Here is a 19,757-nt window from a genome sequence, read left to right as displayed (position 1 = left end):
ATGTCTCAAGGGAGTGCGCCAGACAACACTTAGATAAGGAACTCCCATAGATATTTTGCAACATTGAAAGCACAAAGGATAAAATGATAGAAGTTTAGAAAGGAGTATGACAGTTTGCCAATGCATGGACCATAAGCTCACTCCGTATTTTAAGCTATGTATTGAGAAGATGGCAACCACTGTTCAGACAACTCTGGAAAAGCTTTATATAAGGAAATATAAAATGCTTTAAATTTCAGTGCAGCATCCTAAATAAATGTTTCACTAGTTTTTCATTTCCCTGTACATATAGCAGTAAGAGAATTCTTAATGTTTTTATAGACATTTTTAAAGGTCATAGGATAATTACAACTTTCCCATTGATTAGTAAGATCTTGCACAGTTATTTTTATGTCCTGTGCTCACATGCAAAGCAAGACCTGCCTGAGTTCTGAGGTCAACTTGGAGATTCATTTCAGCATGAGCCAATCTTCTAGAGGGAAGAGCTGCTTCCCTCACCTTACAAACATTATGGTAATGATATACTTCCCCCCCTTAAAATGCTTTATGAAGACATATTAGAAAAAGAAGTGGGTGGTGGTTACCATCCTAATTCAAACATGCAGGGATGTTCATAGTTAATATTTGGTATATTTATCTGTATCCTCTGGGTCTATCCCCATATGTATGTGTATGGATTTACACTGATACATATTTTTAAATTATAGAAATGGGATCATAGTGTGATTGAGTCCAATCACGCCTCTGAATCATCCACCAAATCTTTCAGGAGAGTATTTTGCTTATGTAGTTCTGGGTCTACTCTTTTCACAAGTCAGCTATTTTTTAAAGTAATTTTTAAAATTTTCAATTACAGTTGACATACAATATTATATTAATTTCAGGTGTACAACAGTGTATATAACTTATGAAATGATCACCCCAAAAGCCTAGTACCCCCTCTGACGCCATACACACACGTAAGTCAACTATCAATGGCTGGGAAAGCAAGGCAATTCTGAAGGATTTGAGGCATATTATACCTATGCACACTTGATAAGGATTTGTACCAGTGATTTAGTAGAAGCTTCAAAGCACATGTTGACCCCATAGCATAGCTCCCATTGAAAGAAAACTTCATGTTGTTATCTTTGCCAATCACTACTTGAGGTGATCAGAATGGCAGGGGCAGCTGTCATTCAGTGCTTATGGAGCTGTGTACCAAGCTTCAAGAAACCCAAGATGAATAAGAAGTTGTGGCATGTTAGAAGTTCTTGGATGGCAGCAGTTTGGATCATTTATTTTAGTATTTGAATGTAAAAAAACAGGCAGATAACTTTTCTTCCTTCTCTACCTCCATTCCAGAAAAGCTCTCTTCAGAGTCTTGGTTATGTTGAGCAAAAGTGAGTTCTTGGTTAAAGAATTTTTAAAAAAATGTTTTTATTAATTTTAGAGAGAGAGGAAGGGGAGAGAGAGAGACATGGATGAGAACGAAACATCAACATTGATCAATTACCTGGCTACCTCCTGCGCACCTCCTGCTGGGGATTGAGTCTGCAACCCGGGCATGTGCCCTGACCCTAAATTCAACTGGTAACCTCCTGGTGTGTGGGTTGATGCTCAACTACCATTCTTTAACAGCATGAGCCACACAGACCGGACTGTTAAAGAATTTTGATTATTTAGATATGTAAAGAGTAACAAAAACTTTTTTGCTTATTATCCCTGGCATTCACTTACTTTTCCCTTCAGAAATTGTGAATATTGATAAGGTTGAGGGACTGCACAGGCTATACTAATATGCTGCTTTCCCTGATTGCAGGAAGGGAAAAGCCACACTGTGCTATGTCACTAGTGAACATGTCCTGTCTCTCTCCTTTATTTCCCCACCCTTTAGGACTTAGTTGATCAAAGGGATAGTCTCAAGAAAGCCACAAAGGTAGTTCATTCATAAAGGAAGCAAGGTCCAGTAAATTCATAGAATAGTGAACTAATCATCTCCAGTGAAATTAAATTTAAATGAAGAAAGGTTATAAAGCCATTTCTATTTTTTATTGTTTCTGAGATTTTAAAGCAATATTTTGTGTTTGCTAAAATTGTCCCTAAAACCAGTATATTTTTTGAATTTTTGAATTTTTATGAATTTATTTGAGCCAAACTGACAACATATGCCAAGGAGCAAGATCTCAAATGCTCCCTAAAACTAGTATTTTTAAAGAGTCATTCATTATACTCATATATCACGTAGAGACTAAAAGCCTATCCCTGATTAACTTTTATTTTAATTACCTTGTACCTTCACAGACTTTAGTTACTGATTAGATAAACTTCTATACCAACCTATGATAAGTTAATTTTTTCCTCATTGGTATTTTATTGCAGTGTTTAGAGCTCTATAGGAAGAACTTATCAAAAAGCTTATTGTTTAGCTTGTTTAAACATCAAAGAGTAAAGCTTTGTCAGAATTGAGCTTTTGGAACTTGATATTTGAGATTTCAGCAAATCATCATTCAAATTAGGATAGATTATAACCCTAAATGAGATACTTAAATAGTCATTTATAGTGTAAGCTCTATAATTAGGAACTCTCCTGTCTTTTGGCTTTAGTGGCTCAGTGCTCAGCTCAAAATAGGTGCTCAATATATTTGTTGAAAAATATAATTTTTCATTTAGAATTTGGACTAAACAAGTACATGTTTGAGTTAATATCTTATCTCTGAGGATTTAAAAAAAATTTATTGCTGAGATTATTACAGATGTTCCGGCCTTTTTACCCCCATTGCTTCCCTCCACCTGGTTCCCGCCCCACCCCAGGCCTTCACCACCCTATTGTCTGTGTCCATAGGTTATACGTATATGCATATAAGTTCTTTGGTTAATCTCTTCCTGCTCCCCTCCCCCTTCCCTCTGAGATTTTTCAGTCTGTTCCACGTTTTCATTCCTCTGGTTGTATTTTTTTTTTTTTACTCCTCACCTGAGGATATTATTTACATTGATTTTTAAAGAGAGTGCAAGGGAGAGGGAGAGACAGAGAAATACCAATGTGAAAGTGACACATCTATTGGTTGCCTCTAGCATGCTCCCCCTGCAACCAAGATACGTGCCCTTGACTGGAATCAAACCTGGGACCCTTCAATCCGCAGGCCAATGCTCTAGCCACTGAGCCAAGACAGCTAGGGCGGGTTCTATTTTATTCATCAGTTTATTTTGTTCTTCAGATTCCTTGTTTGTTTATTTTGATTTTTAGATTCAGTTGTTGATAGATATGTATTTATTGCCATTTTATTATTCATGTTTTTTTTTTTCTTTTTCTTAAAGAAGACCCTTTAACATTTCATGTGATACTAGTTTGGTCGTGCTGAACTCCTTTAACTTTTTCTGTGAAGCTCTTTACCTGACCTTAAATTCTAAATGATAGCCTTGCTGGGTAGAGTAATCTTGGTTGTAGGTTCTTGCTATTCATCACTTTAAATATTTATTGTCACTCCCTTCTGGCCTGCATAGTTTCTGTTGAGAAATCAACTGACAATCCTCTGGGTGCTCCCTTGTAGGTAACTACCTGCTTTTCTCTTGCTGCTTTTAAGATTCTCTCTTTGTCTTAACCCTTGGCATTTTAATGATGATGTGTCTTGATGTGGGGCTCTTTGGGTTCCCTCTTGTTTGGGACTCTGCATTTCCTGGACTTGTATGTCTATTTCTTTTGCCAGGTAAGGGAAGTTTTCTTTCATTATTTTTTCAAACAGGTTTTCAATTTCTTGCTCTCTTCTCCTTTCTGCAACCTCATGATGTAAATGTTTCTCCACCTCTATCCCCAGTACAGAAAAGGATTCTACAGGCACAATTAGGACTCCTGCTAGAATTTCCCATGGTAGGAGGAAAGTGATTAGATGTAGAAATGGCCTAAGGGTAGTGCTTTGGGGCATTTTTCTTTTTTAGATGATCTTTTTCTCCTTGGATTCTTTTTTTTTTCTTTTGGAATTTCTCTTCACCTTTTGTTTGGTGTTGTAAGACAGGGAAGGAGGAACCCAATTGGGGAATGGAGACAGGCATGGAATAGATTCTGCTATTGAATGTCACAAAAGCATTACTTATAGTTTACACCTGGTCAAGCCCTATTCTCCAGGTTAAGAAAGTATGTGATTGGCCATGAAGTCTCAGCTAAAAGTGAGGAGTAGACATTTTCTGGAATGTCCTCTGTAATATATATATATACCTTGAGGATTGAACAGGATACCATGGCACAGTGCTGGATCCCAACCCTTTGTTTCCTTGGAAACACCACTGCAATGTTGTTGAGAGAAGAAACCCCCAGAAAGAGGGAAGTAAAAATACCAGAGGGAAAGAGGCCTTTGTATTAGATTGAGATCCCAGATGACCTGGGAAGAACTAGAACTCAGAATATAATTAGAAGTGTTACCAGCCAAGAAGAGAGAATCATCTTCTTTTGAGTCTGAAGGGAAGGTTAAGGGAGATAATAGTTCATTTATTTTCCTTTTATATTTACTTAATGCCTTTATGTGTAAGGCCTGTGTTAACTGTTTGGGTTACAGTGGGGAGTAGGTGTGGCTCTTCTCTGCTCTCATGGAGCTTCCATGTTAGCTCTGGAGGTGACAGAGCTATATCATCTCTGACATGGAAAGTCAGAGCTATGTAGGAATTCAAATGTGAGAGTGATGGGTGGCTATTTCTGATAGTTCAGGATTCACCTCTCTGAGGATATGCCCATAAAAGCTGAGATAGAAATGGCAGAAAACTACCAATATCAAGAACAGGGGAAGATCGTTTCAGACAGAAGAAACAGCCAGTGTACTCAAAGACCAGGTAAAAGGCCAATGTGACTGGGTGTAGCTCCAGGAGAGAGAGTGGTGGGTGCTAGCATAGGGGCTGGGGGAAGATCACAGTGTTTTGTAAAGCCTGGTAAGAATTTGGATTTCATTAGACCTTCAAAAGGAAACCATTAAAGAGTTTTAAATAGGGGGATCACATGATCAGCTGTTGTGGTGGGAGTGGACAGGGGTGGGTGAGTAGACATAGAAAAATAGTAGGAAGCCCCTGTGTTCACCAGGCAGGAGACTAGGATATGACAACAGAGGTGGGGGAAATGAGCTGATTCCTTATATGTTTTGGAGGGGGAGTCCATACAGATTTCCTGATTGACATGGGGCGAGCAGTAGACTGATAAAGGATAGAGAGGCTTGAAGATAGCATTTTAGCTTTTTAGTTGCCTAACTGGGTGGTGGTAGCACCATTATTTTGGCGGACAGGAATAGAGTCATTGTGGGGGTGGATTGGGGGTGGAAAAAGGCTCTGCTTTGGCCCTTTCACTTTGAAATGTCTTCAGACAGCCAGGTTCTTCCAGGTTGGCAAGAAATAACGGTGACTGAAATTAGGATTGTGGTCGTAGAGGTGGGGAATAATGGAACCCAAGTCTGTAGTTCTGGGTTGGTGATTTAATTTATTATGTAGACAGTATTTAAAGCTCATGGGACTGGATGAGACCCTCCTCGTCAGGAGTCAGCCACCTAGGCCAAATCTAGCTTCTGGCCCAGGAGCTAGATAGTACATTGTTTGGATGGTTGAAAGAAATCAACTGAATCTTAATATTTCAAGCACCTGAAAATTATATGAAATTCAAATTTAAGTGCTCATAAATAAAGTTTTATTGGCAAGTAGCCACACCTAGTCATTTGTATATTGTCTGGCTACTTTCACATTACAGGGCAGAATTGAGTAGTTGCGTGTGACTCACAAGCCTAAACTATTTCATATCTGACCCCTGACTTAGCTGAGTAGAAGGAGAAGGTGGCCTGGGACACATCCAGGTCATGTGAACATTTAATCATGGATGGACAGTCAGATGTTGAAACGCATAAGAGGGGGCTTGATTTTTATATCCATTTTCTCAGTAACCTGCAAAAAGTGAGGCCAGTGATTGGAGTGTAGAGAATTGAGTAATTAGGGGGTCTACGGTGAAAAAAAAAACACTCCTGTCATATCTCTTATGAAGTTTAAAGAGACTATGTGATTCATAAAATAATTTTAGCCTTTTTAGTTTCTTACATTTGAATAACATTTTATCTTTATAGTTGACTTATCTTAATTGAGACCAGGTAAGTGATGTGCAATTTAAATACGTGTAGTTTTCAGACCAATATTTTTGGTACATCCTTGGCCAATGGCTCATGCTCTGAGAGTAGCATAAAATATTTGGAATCAAGATTGCATTGGAGCTCTGGAGTTTTGCTCAGTGGTTAGAGTGTTGCCTGTAGATCAAAGGGTTGAGGGTTCGGCTCCTGGTCAAGGGCATGTACCTGGGTTATAGGTTCGATCCCTGGCTCCAGCCAATTGATGTGTCTCTCTCATGTCAATGTTTCTCTCTCTCGTCCTCTCTCCCTTTTACGCTCTCTAAAAATCAAAGGAAAACATATCCTCGAGTGAGGATTAACAACAACAAAAAAAGGTTGCAATGGAAAATAATGATTATAGTAGAGGCATTAATATAAAACTATAGTTTTCAGTTTAAAAGGTATAACAACTCCGTGTATTATTCCCTAAAGGAAATAGAACTTGTCAAATGATTTTCAGAGAAAGCCAGAAATTCCCCATGCTATTCCATTTGCTTTAAAAATCTCTTAGCTAAGGTAATGGATTAATTAATATAAGAGGGCTCAGAGTAGATTATTTTACTTTGTCTACATGTAAGAATATGGTATTAATCAGTGTATTTGATTCCTTTGTAGGAACATACATTGATAGGTTCAGCAAATTCCCAAGATATCCAGCTGTGTGGCATGGGAATTCTTCCTGAACACTGTATTATAGACATCACGCCAGAAGGCCAGGTTATCCTGACTCCTCAAAGGAACACCAGGTAATGTACTTTAATTAGTGTTAATGTCACAATAATTTTTTTAAATATATTTTATTGATTTTTTACAGAGAGGAAGGGAGAGGGATAGAGAGTCAGAAACATCGATGAGAGAGAAACATCGATTAGCTGCCTCCTGCACACCCCCTACTGGGGATGTGCCCGCAACCAAGGTACATGCCCTTGACCGGAATCGAACCCAGGACCCTTCAGTCCCCAGGCCGACTCTTTATCCACTGAGCCAAACCGATCAGAGCATGTCACAATAATTTTTAAGAGGAAGAAAGTACACCAACTGGAGGACATTTAGCCTTGGTTTGCTTTTAAGTTCACTTAGTGAAGATATCCAGTAATATTGTAGGTGGCGGGAATGGCATCAGAAGTTATACCAGACCTGGGTTCAGCAACCTCAGTACTTGAGTTCTGGCTAGGGAAGAATTCACAGCCAAGACTCAGACTATAAGAAAACATTTATTTGGAAAATCACAGAGGTAGAAGAAGTAATTCGTAGAAGAAATGGGCTTAGGAAATAAGTTTTAGAGGCAAAGGAAGAGCCCTAGGAACTTGGGAGTGAGGAAGGTAATGGTAACACACCTAGGGAAGTGGGAGGGGGAGAGGCAGGGGAGGAGGAAGGGAAAGGCAAAGGCATGGGCGGGCTCAGGACCGGGAGTGCAGCTGGGTCCTCCTTTCTAAGGTTTTAAGGGTGGAGATTTTGGGGGAGGTCCCAGGGGAAGATCTCAATAGACTATTCGGCAGCTTTCCAGGTGTGTCCTGTCATGGTTGGGGTCTCCATTGATTGATTGCTTGGCACCAGGGCAGGGGGTCATTATTCAGTGCATCTGGTCCTGAGGTCAGCCTTGATTGTGGTGTTGCTTGTCTGGTTTTGCTGCTTTTCTGGAGCTGAAATAAAACTGAGGTCTAGATGTTATCTCTAGGGGGGAAAGGTCAGGGGGTCCAAACTGCATGACCAGCAATATGCTAGGGGACAGAAGGTCACCCTGGGGACCAGGTCCCACCCTACAATTGTCCTTTGCTAGGCTTTCCACCCTGTACCAGCCCATTGTCTTTGCTCTGCTCATGTCTAACTGCCTCCCACAGTTAGTTACCACATTCTTTATGTTAATTTTTTAATCTCTCTTAAACCCATTCCTTCCTCTCTATACCCATTACCGCAGCTTATTTATATAAGGCCCTCATCAGATCTTGACTAGAATCCCTGCCAGCACCCTGATCTTTTTCCTGCTCTACCCACTGTACAGCCAGGTGACTTTCTAATCTTTTTTATACAAAACTAGAGGCCCAGTGCACAAAATTCATGCACTGTGGGTTGGGGTTCCCTCAGCCCAGCCTGCCCCTCTCACAGTCCGGGAGCCCTCAGTGGATGTCCTACTGATGGCCACAGTCTGGCAGCAGAGGCTTGGAGCAGGCGTCCCGTGTGTGTGTGTGTGTGTGTGTGTGTGTCTGCTGGGGCCTGCCCCCAGCCACGCCACATAGGCTGGAAGCAGTTGCCGTGTGTGTGTGTGTGTATGTGTGTGTGTGTGTCCCAACTGGGGGTCTGCCCCCAGCCACATTGGAGGCTCAGAGCAGGTACTGTGTGTGTGTGTGTGTGTGTGTGTGTGTGTGTGTGTGTCTGCTGGGGGCCTGCTCCCAGCCACACCATGGAGGCTTGGAGCAGGAGCCCCTCTGTGTTGATCTCTCAGGCTCCTGGCCTCCACTGCATGTTGTACTCTCCCTTGAGCTATGGCCAGGATGGGGGTGCTGCTTGCAAGCCAGGCTTTCCTGCTCCCGGATCACCATGGCAACCGGGGAGAAGGCGCAGCTGGGGGCTGCCCTCAGGCTGGGCTTGCTTTCCTGCTCCCGGATCAGGCGCAGCTGGGGGCTGCCTACAGGCCACACTTTTCTACTTACCGATGGCCGGATCACCACAGCGACCCAGGGCCCAGCGGCACTTTCCTGCTCTCCAGTAGTCATAGGGTCCCGGCTGGGAGCAGGGCTTAGCAGTGCGGGGCTTAGGTGGCACAGGGGTCCCGGCTGGGGGCTCACGTGGCACACAGGGGTCCCGGCTGGGGGCGGGGCTTATGCCCCGCTGCCCAGGGCTGCACATGGGGCCCGGATGGCAGCTCACGCTGTCCTGCCCTGCCTGTAGTATAGGATAGAGGCCTGGTGCACGGGTGGGGGCCAGCTGGTTTGCCCTGAAAGTGTCCTGGATCAGAGTGGGGGTCCCGCTTGGGTGCCTGGCCAGCCTGGATGACGGGCTGAAGGCTGTTTGCAGCTGGTCACACCTTCTTCAGGGTGGGGGTCCCCACTGGGGTGCCTGGCCAGTCTGGGTGAGGGCCTGAGAGCCGTTTTCAGGCTGGAGGGCAACTTAAGCTCCCAGCCTCTCCTTTTTTTCTTTTTCTTTTTTAATTCTGGGATTTATTTACCTTCTATAGCTGTCACTGGAGCTGAGAGCCGGCTCCAGCTCTGAGAGCTGAAAGTAGGTTTCTGGGTCTGTTTGGCTTCTATAGTTGAAACTCTGTTGCCATCACAGCAACTCTCAGCTCTGAGGCCGAAGCTGGCTGAAAGCAGGTCTCTGGAGCTTGTTTTGCTTCTATAATTGCAACATAGTTGCTTAGAGTACAGCTCAGAGGCTGGCAGTGGCAGGCTGGGAACGTTGGCTTCCTCCATCACTGGAGCAAACAAGCCTCCTCTTCGCTTCAGCTGCGTGGCTGCCGGCCGCCATCTTTGTTGGCAGTTAATTTGCATGTCCTGCTGATTAGCCGATGGGAAGGGTGTTGGGGTTATGGTCAATTTGCATGTTTCTCTTTTATTAGATAGGATTCCTTACATCCCTCCTATTTTTCTCCTATTCCTCTGCCTCTGACATTTCTTAGGTCAGCTAACTTCTAAAGCTCTGTCATTATCTACTTTGGGAAACTTCCTGTTTGGTCTAAATCAGGGGTCCTCAAACTTTTTAAACAGGGGGCCAGTTCACTGTCCCTCAGACCATTGGAGGGCCGGACTATAGTTTAAGAAAAGACTATGAACAAATTCCTGTGCACACTGCACATATCTTATTTTGAAGTAAAAAAACAAAATGGGAACAAATACAATATTTGTATTGGCATGTGGCCCGTGGGCCATAGTTTGAGGACCCCTGGTCTAAATTAAGGGCCCTATTATGTATTCCCAGTGTACCTTATGTTTCTGTGTTGTATTCTTATGGGCTGTTAATCTTTATTAACCCACAGTGGACTGAGAACTCTTGGAAGACAAGGACCTTTCCTTTTTATATTCTCTATCCTTAGCATGTAATATAAGACTAGTAAGTAAGTACTCAGTAAGTAATGAATGAATTAAGAGGCATAACATTAATAAATGTTTGTTTCCTTAGCTATGAAACTGTTAACTATCTTGTTATATAACTGTCTAACTTATAGGTGACTAGAAGTCTGGTGCACAGAATTCATGCACTGGTGGGGGGTGTGGCCTGCGGGGATCAGCCCGCTTTAGAAACGTCGCTCATCCCTGTCAGCCAAGCGGCACTCTCACTGTGGGAGTGCACTGACCACCAGGGGGAAGCTTCTGCATCTGTACCGTGGTGGTCAGTGTGCATCATAGCGACTGGTTGATCGGTTGTCCTGGTAGTTCTGTCGTTCAGTCACTGGACTTTTATTATATAGGATGGTTAACTGACATATTGATCTTAATTTTGATCCATTTCATCATGTGATATTAAAAAATTAATAGTGATATTAAAAAATCATTAGTATCATCACTAATTTCATCTGTAAAGTCAGTATATTGGGAAGCTATTAAGCTCCTGCTGAAGGATATAGGTGAGAAAGGAAAAGAAAGAGCAAGCCTGGCCCGCATGGCTCAGTGGTTGAATACGACCTATGAACCAGTTCACAGTTCAATTCCCAGTCAGGGCACATGCCTGGGTTGTGAGCTCGATCCCCAGGGTGGGGCGTGCAGGAGACAGTCAATCAGTGATTCTCTTTCATCATTGATGTTTCTGGCTCTCTCTCCCTTTCCCTCTGAAATCAATAAAAATATACTAAGAAAAAAAAAGAAGAGCGGAAACTGGCCTGGCACTTCCAGCTCTAGGGCATGTTATTTTCCTATTAAATAATCACACAGAATATACCCTCAGGCAAGGTCACTCTGTGTGATAATAAAGTAAGACAAAGCAGGCCACATAATAATTTTGTTTCAGCGCAGACAAAAGCCAAGTTCACTGTGCCACACACAAAATAGCAAACCTCTTCTCTTGGCTGACATGAGCCACTCCTTCACTCATTACAACTTTATCCTCATTCTAGTCTCCCTTCTATAGATAAGATTCCTAAAAATAGCTCATCATAGAATTACTCCTGCTTTCTGACAGCATCCCATGTATAGAGAACCCCCACTTCTTTACACCCTCTCCCAGATCATCCAGCTAAAGCCCCAATCCTGCAACAAGTCCTCAACACCCTCTTGCCGATGCCCCAGGCTTCCTAAGGCGTGTCTTTTTCCTCTGCATGAGTAATAAACCCAACTTGTTCAACTACAGGAATATTCCTGTGGTCTGTAGTTGGAGGACGTTGACATAAGTTTTCCAAAACTCACTTGAAAGCTTGAACTTTGCAGTTGGCAACAAGTACTGTCAGTTGTTTTCCTCAAAGTGAAAGACTGGCTTTGTTTATTTTCAAGAAAATGTCTGCCAAAAGACCACTTTGTATATGTCTTTGACTCAGATAATCATCATACTTTGGAATGCATTAAAGCAGTGCCTTCTGTGTACTTCTCATTTTGTCACCTGTGTTTAAAAAGTTGTGTACTCAAGAGTCAAGATTTTATACAAGTCATAATTTTTACTGCTTTGTTAACATTCACAAACAAAACATTTTTTTGTTTTTAAATATATTTTTTAATTCTTCATTGTTTAAAGTATTACATATATCCCCTTTTCCCCTATTGACCTCTACTCAGCCACTCCCACCCCCCAGCACATGCCCTCACCCCGCTACTGTCTGTGTCCGTTGGTTATGCTTATATGCATGCATACAAGTCCTTTGGTTGATCTCTTACCCCCACTCTACCTCGTACCCTCCCGTGCCTTCCCTCTGAGGTTTGACGGTCTGTTCGATGCTTGTATGTCTCTGGATCTATTTTTGTTCACCAGTTTATGTTGTTCATTATATTTCACAAATGAGTGCGATCATGTGATATTTATCTTTCTCCAACTGGCTTATTTCACTTAGCATAATGCTCTCTAGGTCGACCCATACTATTGCAGATGGTAAGAGTTCTTTCTTTCTTTCTTTTTTTTTTAAATTAAATCTTTATTGTTCAGATTATTAGTTGTTCCTCTTTTTTCCCCCCACAGCTCTCCTCCACCCAGTTCCCACCCCACCCTCTGCCCTTACCCCTCCCACTGTCCTCATCCATAGGTGTACGATTTTTGTCCAGTCTCTTCCTGCACCCCCACACCCCTTTCCCCACAAGAATTGTCAGTCCACTCCCTTTCCATGCCCTGGTTCTATTATATTCACCAGTTTACTCTGTTCATCAGGTTTTTTATTCACTTGATTTTTAGATTCACTTGTTGATAGATATGTATTTGCTGTTCATAATTTTTATCTTTACCTTTTTCTTCTTCCTCTTCTTAAAGAATACCTTTCAGCATTTCATATAATGCTGGTTTGGTGGTGATGAACTCCTTTAGCTTTTTCTTATCTGTGAAGCTCTTTATCTGACCTTCAATAATGAATGATAGCTTTGCTGGATAAAGTAATCTTGGTTGTAGGTTCTTGCTATTCACCACTTTGAATATTTCTTGCCACTCTCTTCTGGCCTGCATAGTTTCTGTTGAGAAATCAGCTGACAGTCATATGGGTGCTCCCTTGTAGGTAACTGAGTTTCTTTCTCTTGCTGCTTTTAAGATTCTCTCTTTGTCTTTTGCTCTTGGCATTTTAATTATGATGTGTCTTGGTGTGGTCCTCTTTGGATTCCTTTTGTTTGGGGTTCTCTGCGCTTTCTGGACTTGTAAGTCTATTTCTTTGACCAGGTAGGGGAAGTTTTCTGTCATTATTTCTTCAAATAGGTTTTCAATATCTTGCCCTCTCTCTTCTTCTGGCACCCCTATAATTCGGATGTTGGTACACTTGAAGTTGTCCCAGAGGCTCCTTACACTATCTTCATATTTTTGGATTCTTTTTTCTTTTTTCTTTTCCGGTTGGGTATTTTTTGTTTCTTTGTATTTCAAATCTTTGACTTGATTCTTGGGATCCTCTTGTCTGCTGTTGGATCTCTGTATATTATTCTTTATTTCAGTCAGTGTATGCTTAATTTCTAGTTGGTCTTTTTTCATATCCTCCAGGGTCTCACTAAATTTATTGGCGGTTTACAGAAAATTCTTGAAAAACCTTATAACCCTGGTTTTGAACTCTGTATCTAGTCATTTGCTTTCCTCCATTTCTGTCATTTGTGACCTGTTTCTTTGTCTCCGCATTTTTTATGCTTCCCTGTGTTGGTAGAGTGGCTTTGTATGCTAGGTGTCCTATAGGGCCCAGTGGCTCAACCTCCCCAATTACTTGAGGTTGACACTCTTGGTGCACCCATTTGTGGGCTTTGTGCATAGTCTTGTTGTAGTCTTGTTGTAGTTAAGCCTTGATTGTTGTAGTTATCACTGGGAGGAATTGACCCCCAGGCAATTGGCTGTGAGAATCAGCTGTGTCTGCAGTGGGAGAACTTCTGTGCTGAAGACACCCTTCTGGGACAAGACTTGCTTCAGTGGGGCTTTGGTGCTCACTGAGCCTGCCCCCTGAGTGTGTCCCTTATGGATCTGAGGAGTTGTAATCTGGATGGTCCCATGACATACATGTTCTGATGGTCCCACTCTGACCACTGGGTACACTGGCTCTTGGATCTAAGGAGGTGATAATTTAGCCTCTGCCTGAGGCTACCCAGCAGGAGCTACAAAGAGATCTGCAGATTCCCCTTCCCTTTTTGAGGTTTGGAGGTGCCCAGATGAGGCCTAGCTGTGAAGCAATGCAAGCCACTGTGGGGCCTTGGGCCTTCTCTTAGAAGTTCTGGGTCTGTCTGGCCCAGCTGCAATTTGTTAGGTAATCTTGAGATTGCAAAGGGCCAGGGCATTCATATGCAAAAGCCTCTGCCGCATCCTGGGTGGGACGGGTCTCAGGGAATCAACAGGGTGGAGCAAGCAGCTATGGCTAATCCTCAGCCCTGTTCTAAAGGGCCCCAAGTCTCAGTGTCCCGGTAATTGCTGCAAGCACCTCTGAGGGAAAGCCGCCCTCGAGTTCCAAGTTCTGCCTGCTGCCAGGCAGTCCAGTTTCTCCCCGTATGAATCTCCCCAGAGACTTCCCAGAACTGGAGTTCAGAGCAGTCGGGAGCTTGTGACTCCCTCCCGATTCAAAAAGACAGCCGTGTCCTCGGGTGCCAGCCCCTTTCCGCGCACGCTCGAGCTTCTGTACCTCTGCACTTTACTTCTGCAGCTCCTCTGAGTCTCAGTGTGCTTTTCTCTTTCCTTCTAGTTGTAGAATTTCCGCTCAGCCAGGCTTCCTGTAGTTCTGGATGATGTCCATTTTTGTCTTTTTGTTTTATTTTTGAAGTTGTTGTGGGAGGCAGCAATTTCCGGTGTTTACCCATGCTGCCATCTTGGTTTCTCTCAAGAGTTCTTTCTTTTTTACAACAGCGTAGTATTCCATTATGTAGATGTACCACAGTTTTTTAATCCACTCATTTGCTGATGGGCACTTTGGCTATTTCCAAATATTAACTATGGTAAATTGTGCTGCTGTGGACATAGGGGTGCATATGTCCTTTCTTTTTGGTGTTTCTGATTTTTTGGGATATAGTCCAAGAAGTGGGATTACTGGGTCAAATGGTAGTTCCATTTTTAATTTTTTGAGGAAACTCCATACTGTTTCTACAGTGGCTGCACCAGTCTGCATTCCCACCAGCAGTGCATGAGGGTTTCTTTTTCTCCACGTCCTTGTCAGCACTTGTTGTTTGTTGATTTGTTGATGATTGCCATTCTGACAGGTGTGAGATGGTACCTCATTGTCATTTTGATTTGCATCTCTCCGATGATTAGTGACTTTGAGCATGTTTTTATGTCTGTTGGCCTTCTGTATGTCTTCTTTTGAAAAGTGTCTATTTAGGTTCTTTGTCCATTTTTTGATTGGATTGTTTATCTTTCTTTTGTTAAGATGTATGAGTTCCCTATAAATTTTGGAGATTAAACCCTTATCGGATATATCATTGGCAAATATGTTCTCCCATGCAGTGGGCTTTCTTGTTGTTTTGTTGATGGTTTCTTTTGCTGTGCAGAAGCTTTTGATTTTGATGTAGTCCCATTGTTTATTTTCTCCTTAGTTCCCATTGTCCTAGGAGCTGTATCAGTAAAAATATTGTTACGACATACATCTGAAATTTACTGCCTATGGTGTTTTTAAATTTTTATTTTATTATTTTTTAAGTTGATTTTAGAGCGAGAGAAAGAGAGAGAGAGACATTGATTGGTTGCCTTCCACATCACCCTCTTGAACAGTGATCAAACCTGAAACCCTTTGGTTCATGGGGGGGACACTCTAATCAACTGAATAACTGGGCCAGGGCAACAAAACATTTTTCTTTTTTTTTAGATTGTGATTGTGTAGCTGTGAATGACCCAATGACTACGAGTAATGTTTGGTGCCACTTCCTTGATTTGTGCTAAAACGTCAGAATCGAACTGTGACCTCTTGGTTCATAGGTCGATGCTCAACCACAGAGCCACGCTGGCCAGGCTGCTGTAGCTTATAAGAATAAGCCTACATATGCCCTGGCTGGTGTGACTCAGTTGGTTGGGTGTAGTCCCGTTCACTGAAGGGTTGCTGGTTCAATTCCTGGTCATGGCACATGTCTGGGTTTCTGGCTAGATCCTCAGTAGGGGACATGCAGGAGGCAGCTGATCAGTGATTCTCTCTCATCATTGATGTTTCTTTCTCTCCCTTTCTCATCCTCTCTGAAATCAATAAAAATATTTTATTTTTCAAAAAAGAGAAACAACCACAGTATAATGCCAGCGAAGTACTTTGGGAACTTAACAAAAGCAAGGTACTGTAGGCTGGTTTATACTTTCATGGGAAGTATAAACCAAACTGGGCTTTTGAGAGCTGAGTAAGATTTGGAGGGATGGAGAAGAATGGGAACCCTATTCCAGTTTGTAGGATGGGTATAAACCTGGCTTTGGAGGAAGACAGCCATGTTTAGTGGACCGAATCTAAAGGTTTTTGTTTGTTTGTTTTTCTGGAGGTGAGAGTTCACTAGAAGAGGGAAAGGAGGAGATAAAGAGGGCTTCCTTTTATTAGACCTTTAATGTTAAGTTAAAGACCTTGACCTTAGCCCGAGCTGGCTTGGCTCAGTGGATACAGTATCGACCTGCAGATTGAAGGATCCCAATTCAGTTCAGGTCAAGGGCTCATGCCTAGTAGGGGGCTTGCAGGAGGCAGCCAATCAATGATTCTCTCCCATCATTGATGTTTCTATCTCTCTCTCCCTCTCCCTTCCTCTGAAATCAATAAAAATATATTTAAAAAAAGAAAAATAAACAACTTGACCTTTATCCTATACCTAAGCAAATGAGTTATTCAGCAGGAGAGAGGCATAATGACACTAATTCCAGGAATACCATTTTTATAGCAGTATGTATGAGTTTCTATTTATTTCCTTCCCTCTCCAAATTCTTCATTTTATATCCTTCTACCCACCATTTCTTCTGTTTAACTCCATTGTCAAGGTAAACAGTCAGGTGGAATTGAAAAACTTCTATGTATTGACAGGATATGAACACTTTTCTATGCTATGGCCAGTTACAGAAGAATTTAACATTGCTCTCATTTCTTATTACTGATATCTATAGTTACTTCTAGCATCCCCTTGGTTGACTGGCTTTTTTTTATCCACGAGATTGGACATACTTGTTTTAATTGTAATGTATACTGCTACCATCTTCCTATTTTTGCCTGTAATCTATATATATAAAAGCCTAAATGACCAGTCAGCTGGACAACTGGATGACCAACTGGTAACTATGATGCGCACTGACCACCAGGGGTCCAATGCTCAATGCAGGGGCTGCCCTCACCCCCCTGCCCCCCCATGGTTAGTTCGCTCCCACAGTGGGAGCGCTGCTCAGCTGACCGATGGGCACCAGGTGGGCATGAGCTGGGCTCATGGCTGGAGAGCACAGCTGCAATGACGCGAGCCTCTCCCATCTCCGCAGTAGTGCTACTGAGCCATGGCGTCAGCAGCAATGGTGGCAGGCACAGCGGGGCCTGGATGAGCGGGAGCGGCTAGGTGCCCAGCTCTGGGCTCAGACTCCTCCCTGGCCACCTGCCACTTCACACACTACTACATCCCCTGAGGGGTCCTGGATTGCGAGAGGGCGCAGGCCAGGCTAAAGGACCCCACTGGTGCACAAATCCATGCACCAGGCCTCTAGTGTTATATAACAAGTTTAGAACTTTGAAAAACAGAGGATAATTATTGTACTTAGTACCATAAGCATTTTAGGTAAATTAGGAAAAAAGTAGATATAAATAATAAAATTCACCAAGGGCAGGCTTTATTTTGGGGAACTGATTAATTCGTTTTTTTCTAGTAACCATATCTCTGTGGTCCTAAAAAATTAAAGGAGAAACCGTGATAATTGTTGTTTACATGTTTGACCTCTTCTCTCCATAGAACATTTGTAAATGGCTCTTCTGTGTCCAGTGCTATACAGCTACACCATGGGGACAGGATTTTATGGGGAAACAACCATTTCTTCAGGTATGACATAATTAATAAATAATAATACAAGAATAAACTTTCGCGTACTCACAACTGTAAACCTACTTTTGCCCCCCCCCCGTATATATGTTTGCTTGTAGCCCAAGAAACATGAACCATACACTCAGGAAAAATGGTTTACTTACACATTTTTTCCTTTTTATTTCTCAGTAGAAGATGATTATTTTGCCATTTGCTATAAAAATTAATTTTTTTCTGACATGCTTATCTTTGTTGTTTTCTTAAAAATTTATAAATAGGGATTGTATTACTTTTAGCTGTAATTAGCAGCAAACTTGACTGTAGTGGCTTAAATAGTTTATTTCTTTGACAAAACAAGAAGTTCAAAGGAAAATGGCTGTTGGCATTGGCTAAGCCCCTCAAAATTGTCATGGCAGAAGTCTTGTCATTGTCCTGACATTTCTCATGGTCTAAAGATGGCCACACCATTCCAGAAGTCTTCTCCAAGTGCCCAGTAACCTTCCACTTAGGTCTCATTTGCTGGAATTTGCTTCTTGGCTGAGAGGGAGGCTGGCTGTGCACACATTGTTTCTCATACAAAATTGGTGTTGTGTTGGCAAGGAAAAGCAGCTGGATGTTGTATAAAATTAAAACCCAGTCTGTTTCTCTTCCTGTAATTGGTCACTGTGCTTCAGATATCAAACTGACTTTTCTTATAATTCATGAAGATCCTTTGCTTGTAGGCCAGATGATATTTTGATTATTGAAGAAAGGGTAGAGGGGTACAAAATGTGTGGAAATATTATTTTTTTCTTATCAAACTAAATCAAGTATAAATTTCTTGGCTTAGTATTCAAAGCCTTCATACTTTGGTTAAGTTGATCTTTTCAGAGTTATTCCTCACAACTAATACTATACAAATTTTGTGTATCCCTATGTTGTTTCATTCATAACTTCTCCTAGCTTGTAATAGTTATGTGGCATTGTATCATACTCTCTGTTGTAATTATTTGCATGTACATGTGTGTTTTCTTTCTACTACTCAAATATAAACTGAGTATAGTAATCACCTTATATTTACATGGTATCCCCTTGGCCTCTAACAAATGCCAGTATTTAATGAATGAAATGAATATGTATATCTTTATTTTAAAAGTGACCTTTTTTTCCCTAGATTGAATTTGCCTAAAAGGAAAAAGAAAGTAGATCGAGAGGACGAGGAACAAGATACCTCCATGAAGAATGATACCAGTTCTGAGCAGCTGGATGTAGATGGAGACTCCTCCAGCGAGGTATCCAGTGAAATCAACTTCAACTATGAATATGCACAGATGGAGGTTACCATGAAGGCTCTGGCTAATAATGGTGAGCAGATCTGTTGTGCATTTTAGAATCTATTTTTAGATTGAATTAATTTTTTTATTTAAGTAGAGTTGGTATATGATTTTATATTGGTTATATTACTTTCAGGTGTACAATATGGTGATTCAACATTTTTACACTGAACATCCCCTAATTCTAGTCACCACGTAAACTTATAACAATATTATTGACTATATTCCCCTTCCTCTTTTCACACCCCCTTTTCTGGTAACTATCTCTTTGGTCTCAGTTTCTTTTAAAGTTGGTGGAGAGTTAAAAATGTTTATAACTGAGATGCTTTAAATGTTAACAACAAAAAGGAATTCTTAGTTGTTCTTTTTATGCTATCCTTTTCATGTCTTAATTTAATTTATTACATTTATAAAAACTTGATTCTTTCTGCCTTGATCTACAAAGCACTGCAAACTATGTTCTCATTGATAGAATTTTTCAGGTTTGAAGCTTGATTATCACTGGCTCATTATTGTAGTGGATTTCTGGAGCATTAAACAGTCTCTTAGGTTACGTGTGGAACTAGTAGACCTGCTTCTTCTGTGTGGAAGGTAGTTTGGCATAGATCTGACAGAACAGAAGATAAGTAATTGAGAGCAAGGAAAGCTAAGTTTATTCCAAACTCTCTTTAAAAATCTTATTTTTATTAGGATGACAAACAACAATCCTATATAATAAAAGCCTAATATGGAAATTGTCCCCTTGGGCGGTCATTCGACCGGGAGTTCCACTGGGAGACCAGGAGTTCGATGTGTGCCGACCACCAAGGGGT

General features: G+C 41.6%; 1 protein-coding gene across 1 annotated transcript in view; it reads left to right on the top strand.

The window, feature by feature from the left end:
* KIF13B (kinesin family member 13B) overlaps positions 1-19,757 on the top strand; it is a 203,666-nt gene that overhangs the window by 101,597 nt on the left and 82,312 nt on the right. The window contains exons 14-16 of the mRNA XM_081092887.1: positions 6,720-6,850; positions 17,564-17,650; positions 18,786-18,976. Coding sequence (XP_080949013.1) covers positions 6,720-6,850; positions 17,564-17,650; positions 18,786-18,976 — 409 coding nt within the window. The remainder of the gene's footprint in view (positions 1-6,719; positions 6,851-17,563; positions 17,651-18,785; positions 18,977-19,757) is intronic.

Source organism: Myotis nattereri, assembly GCF_964212035.1.
Source record: "Myotis nattereri genome assembly, chromosome: 5".
NCBI lineage: Eukaryota > Metazoa > Chordata > Mammalia > Chiroptera > Vespertilionidae > Myotis > Myotis nattereri.
Note: the sequence above shows the minus strand (reverse complement) of the source record. Positions and strands in the feature narration are given on the sequence as shown.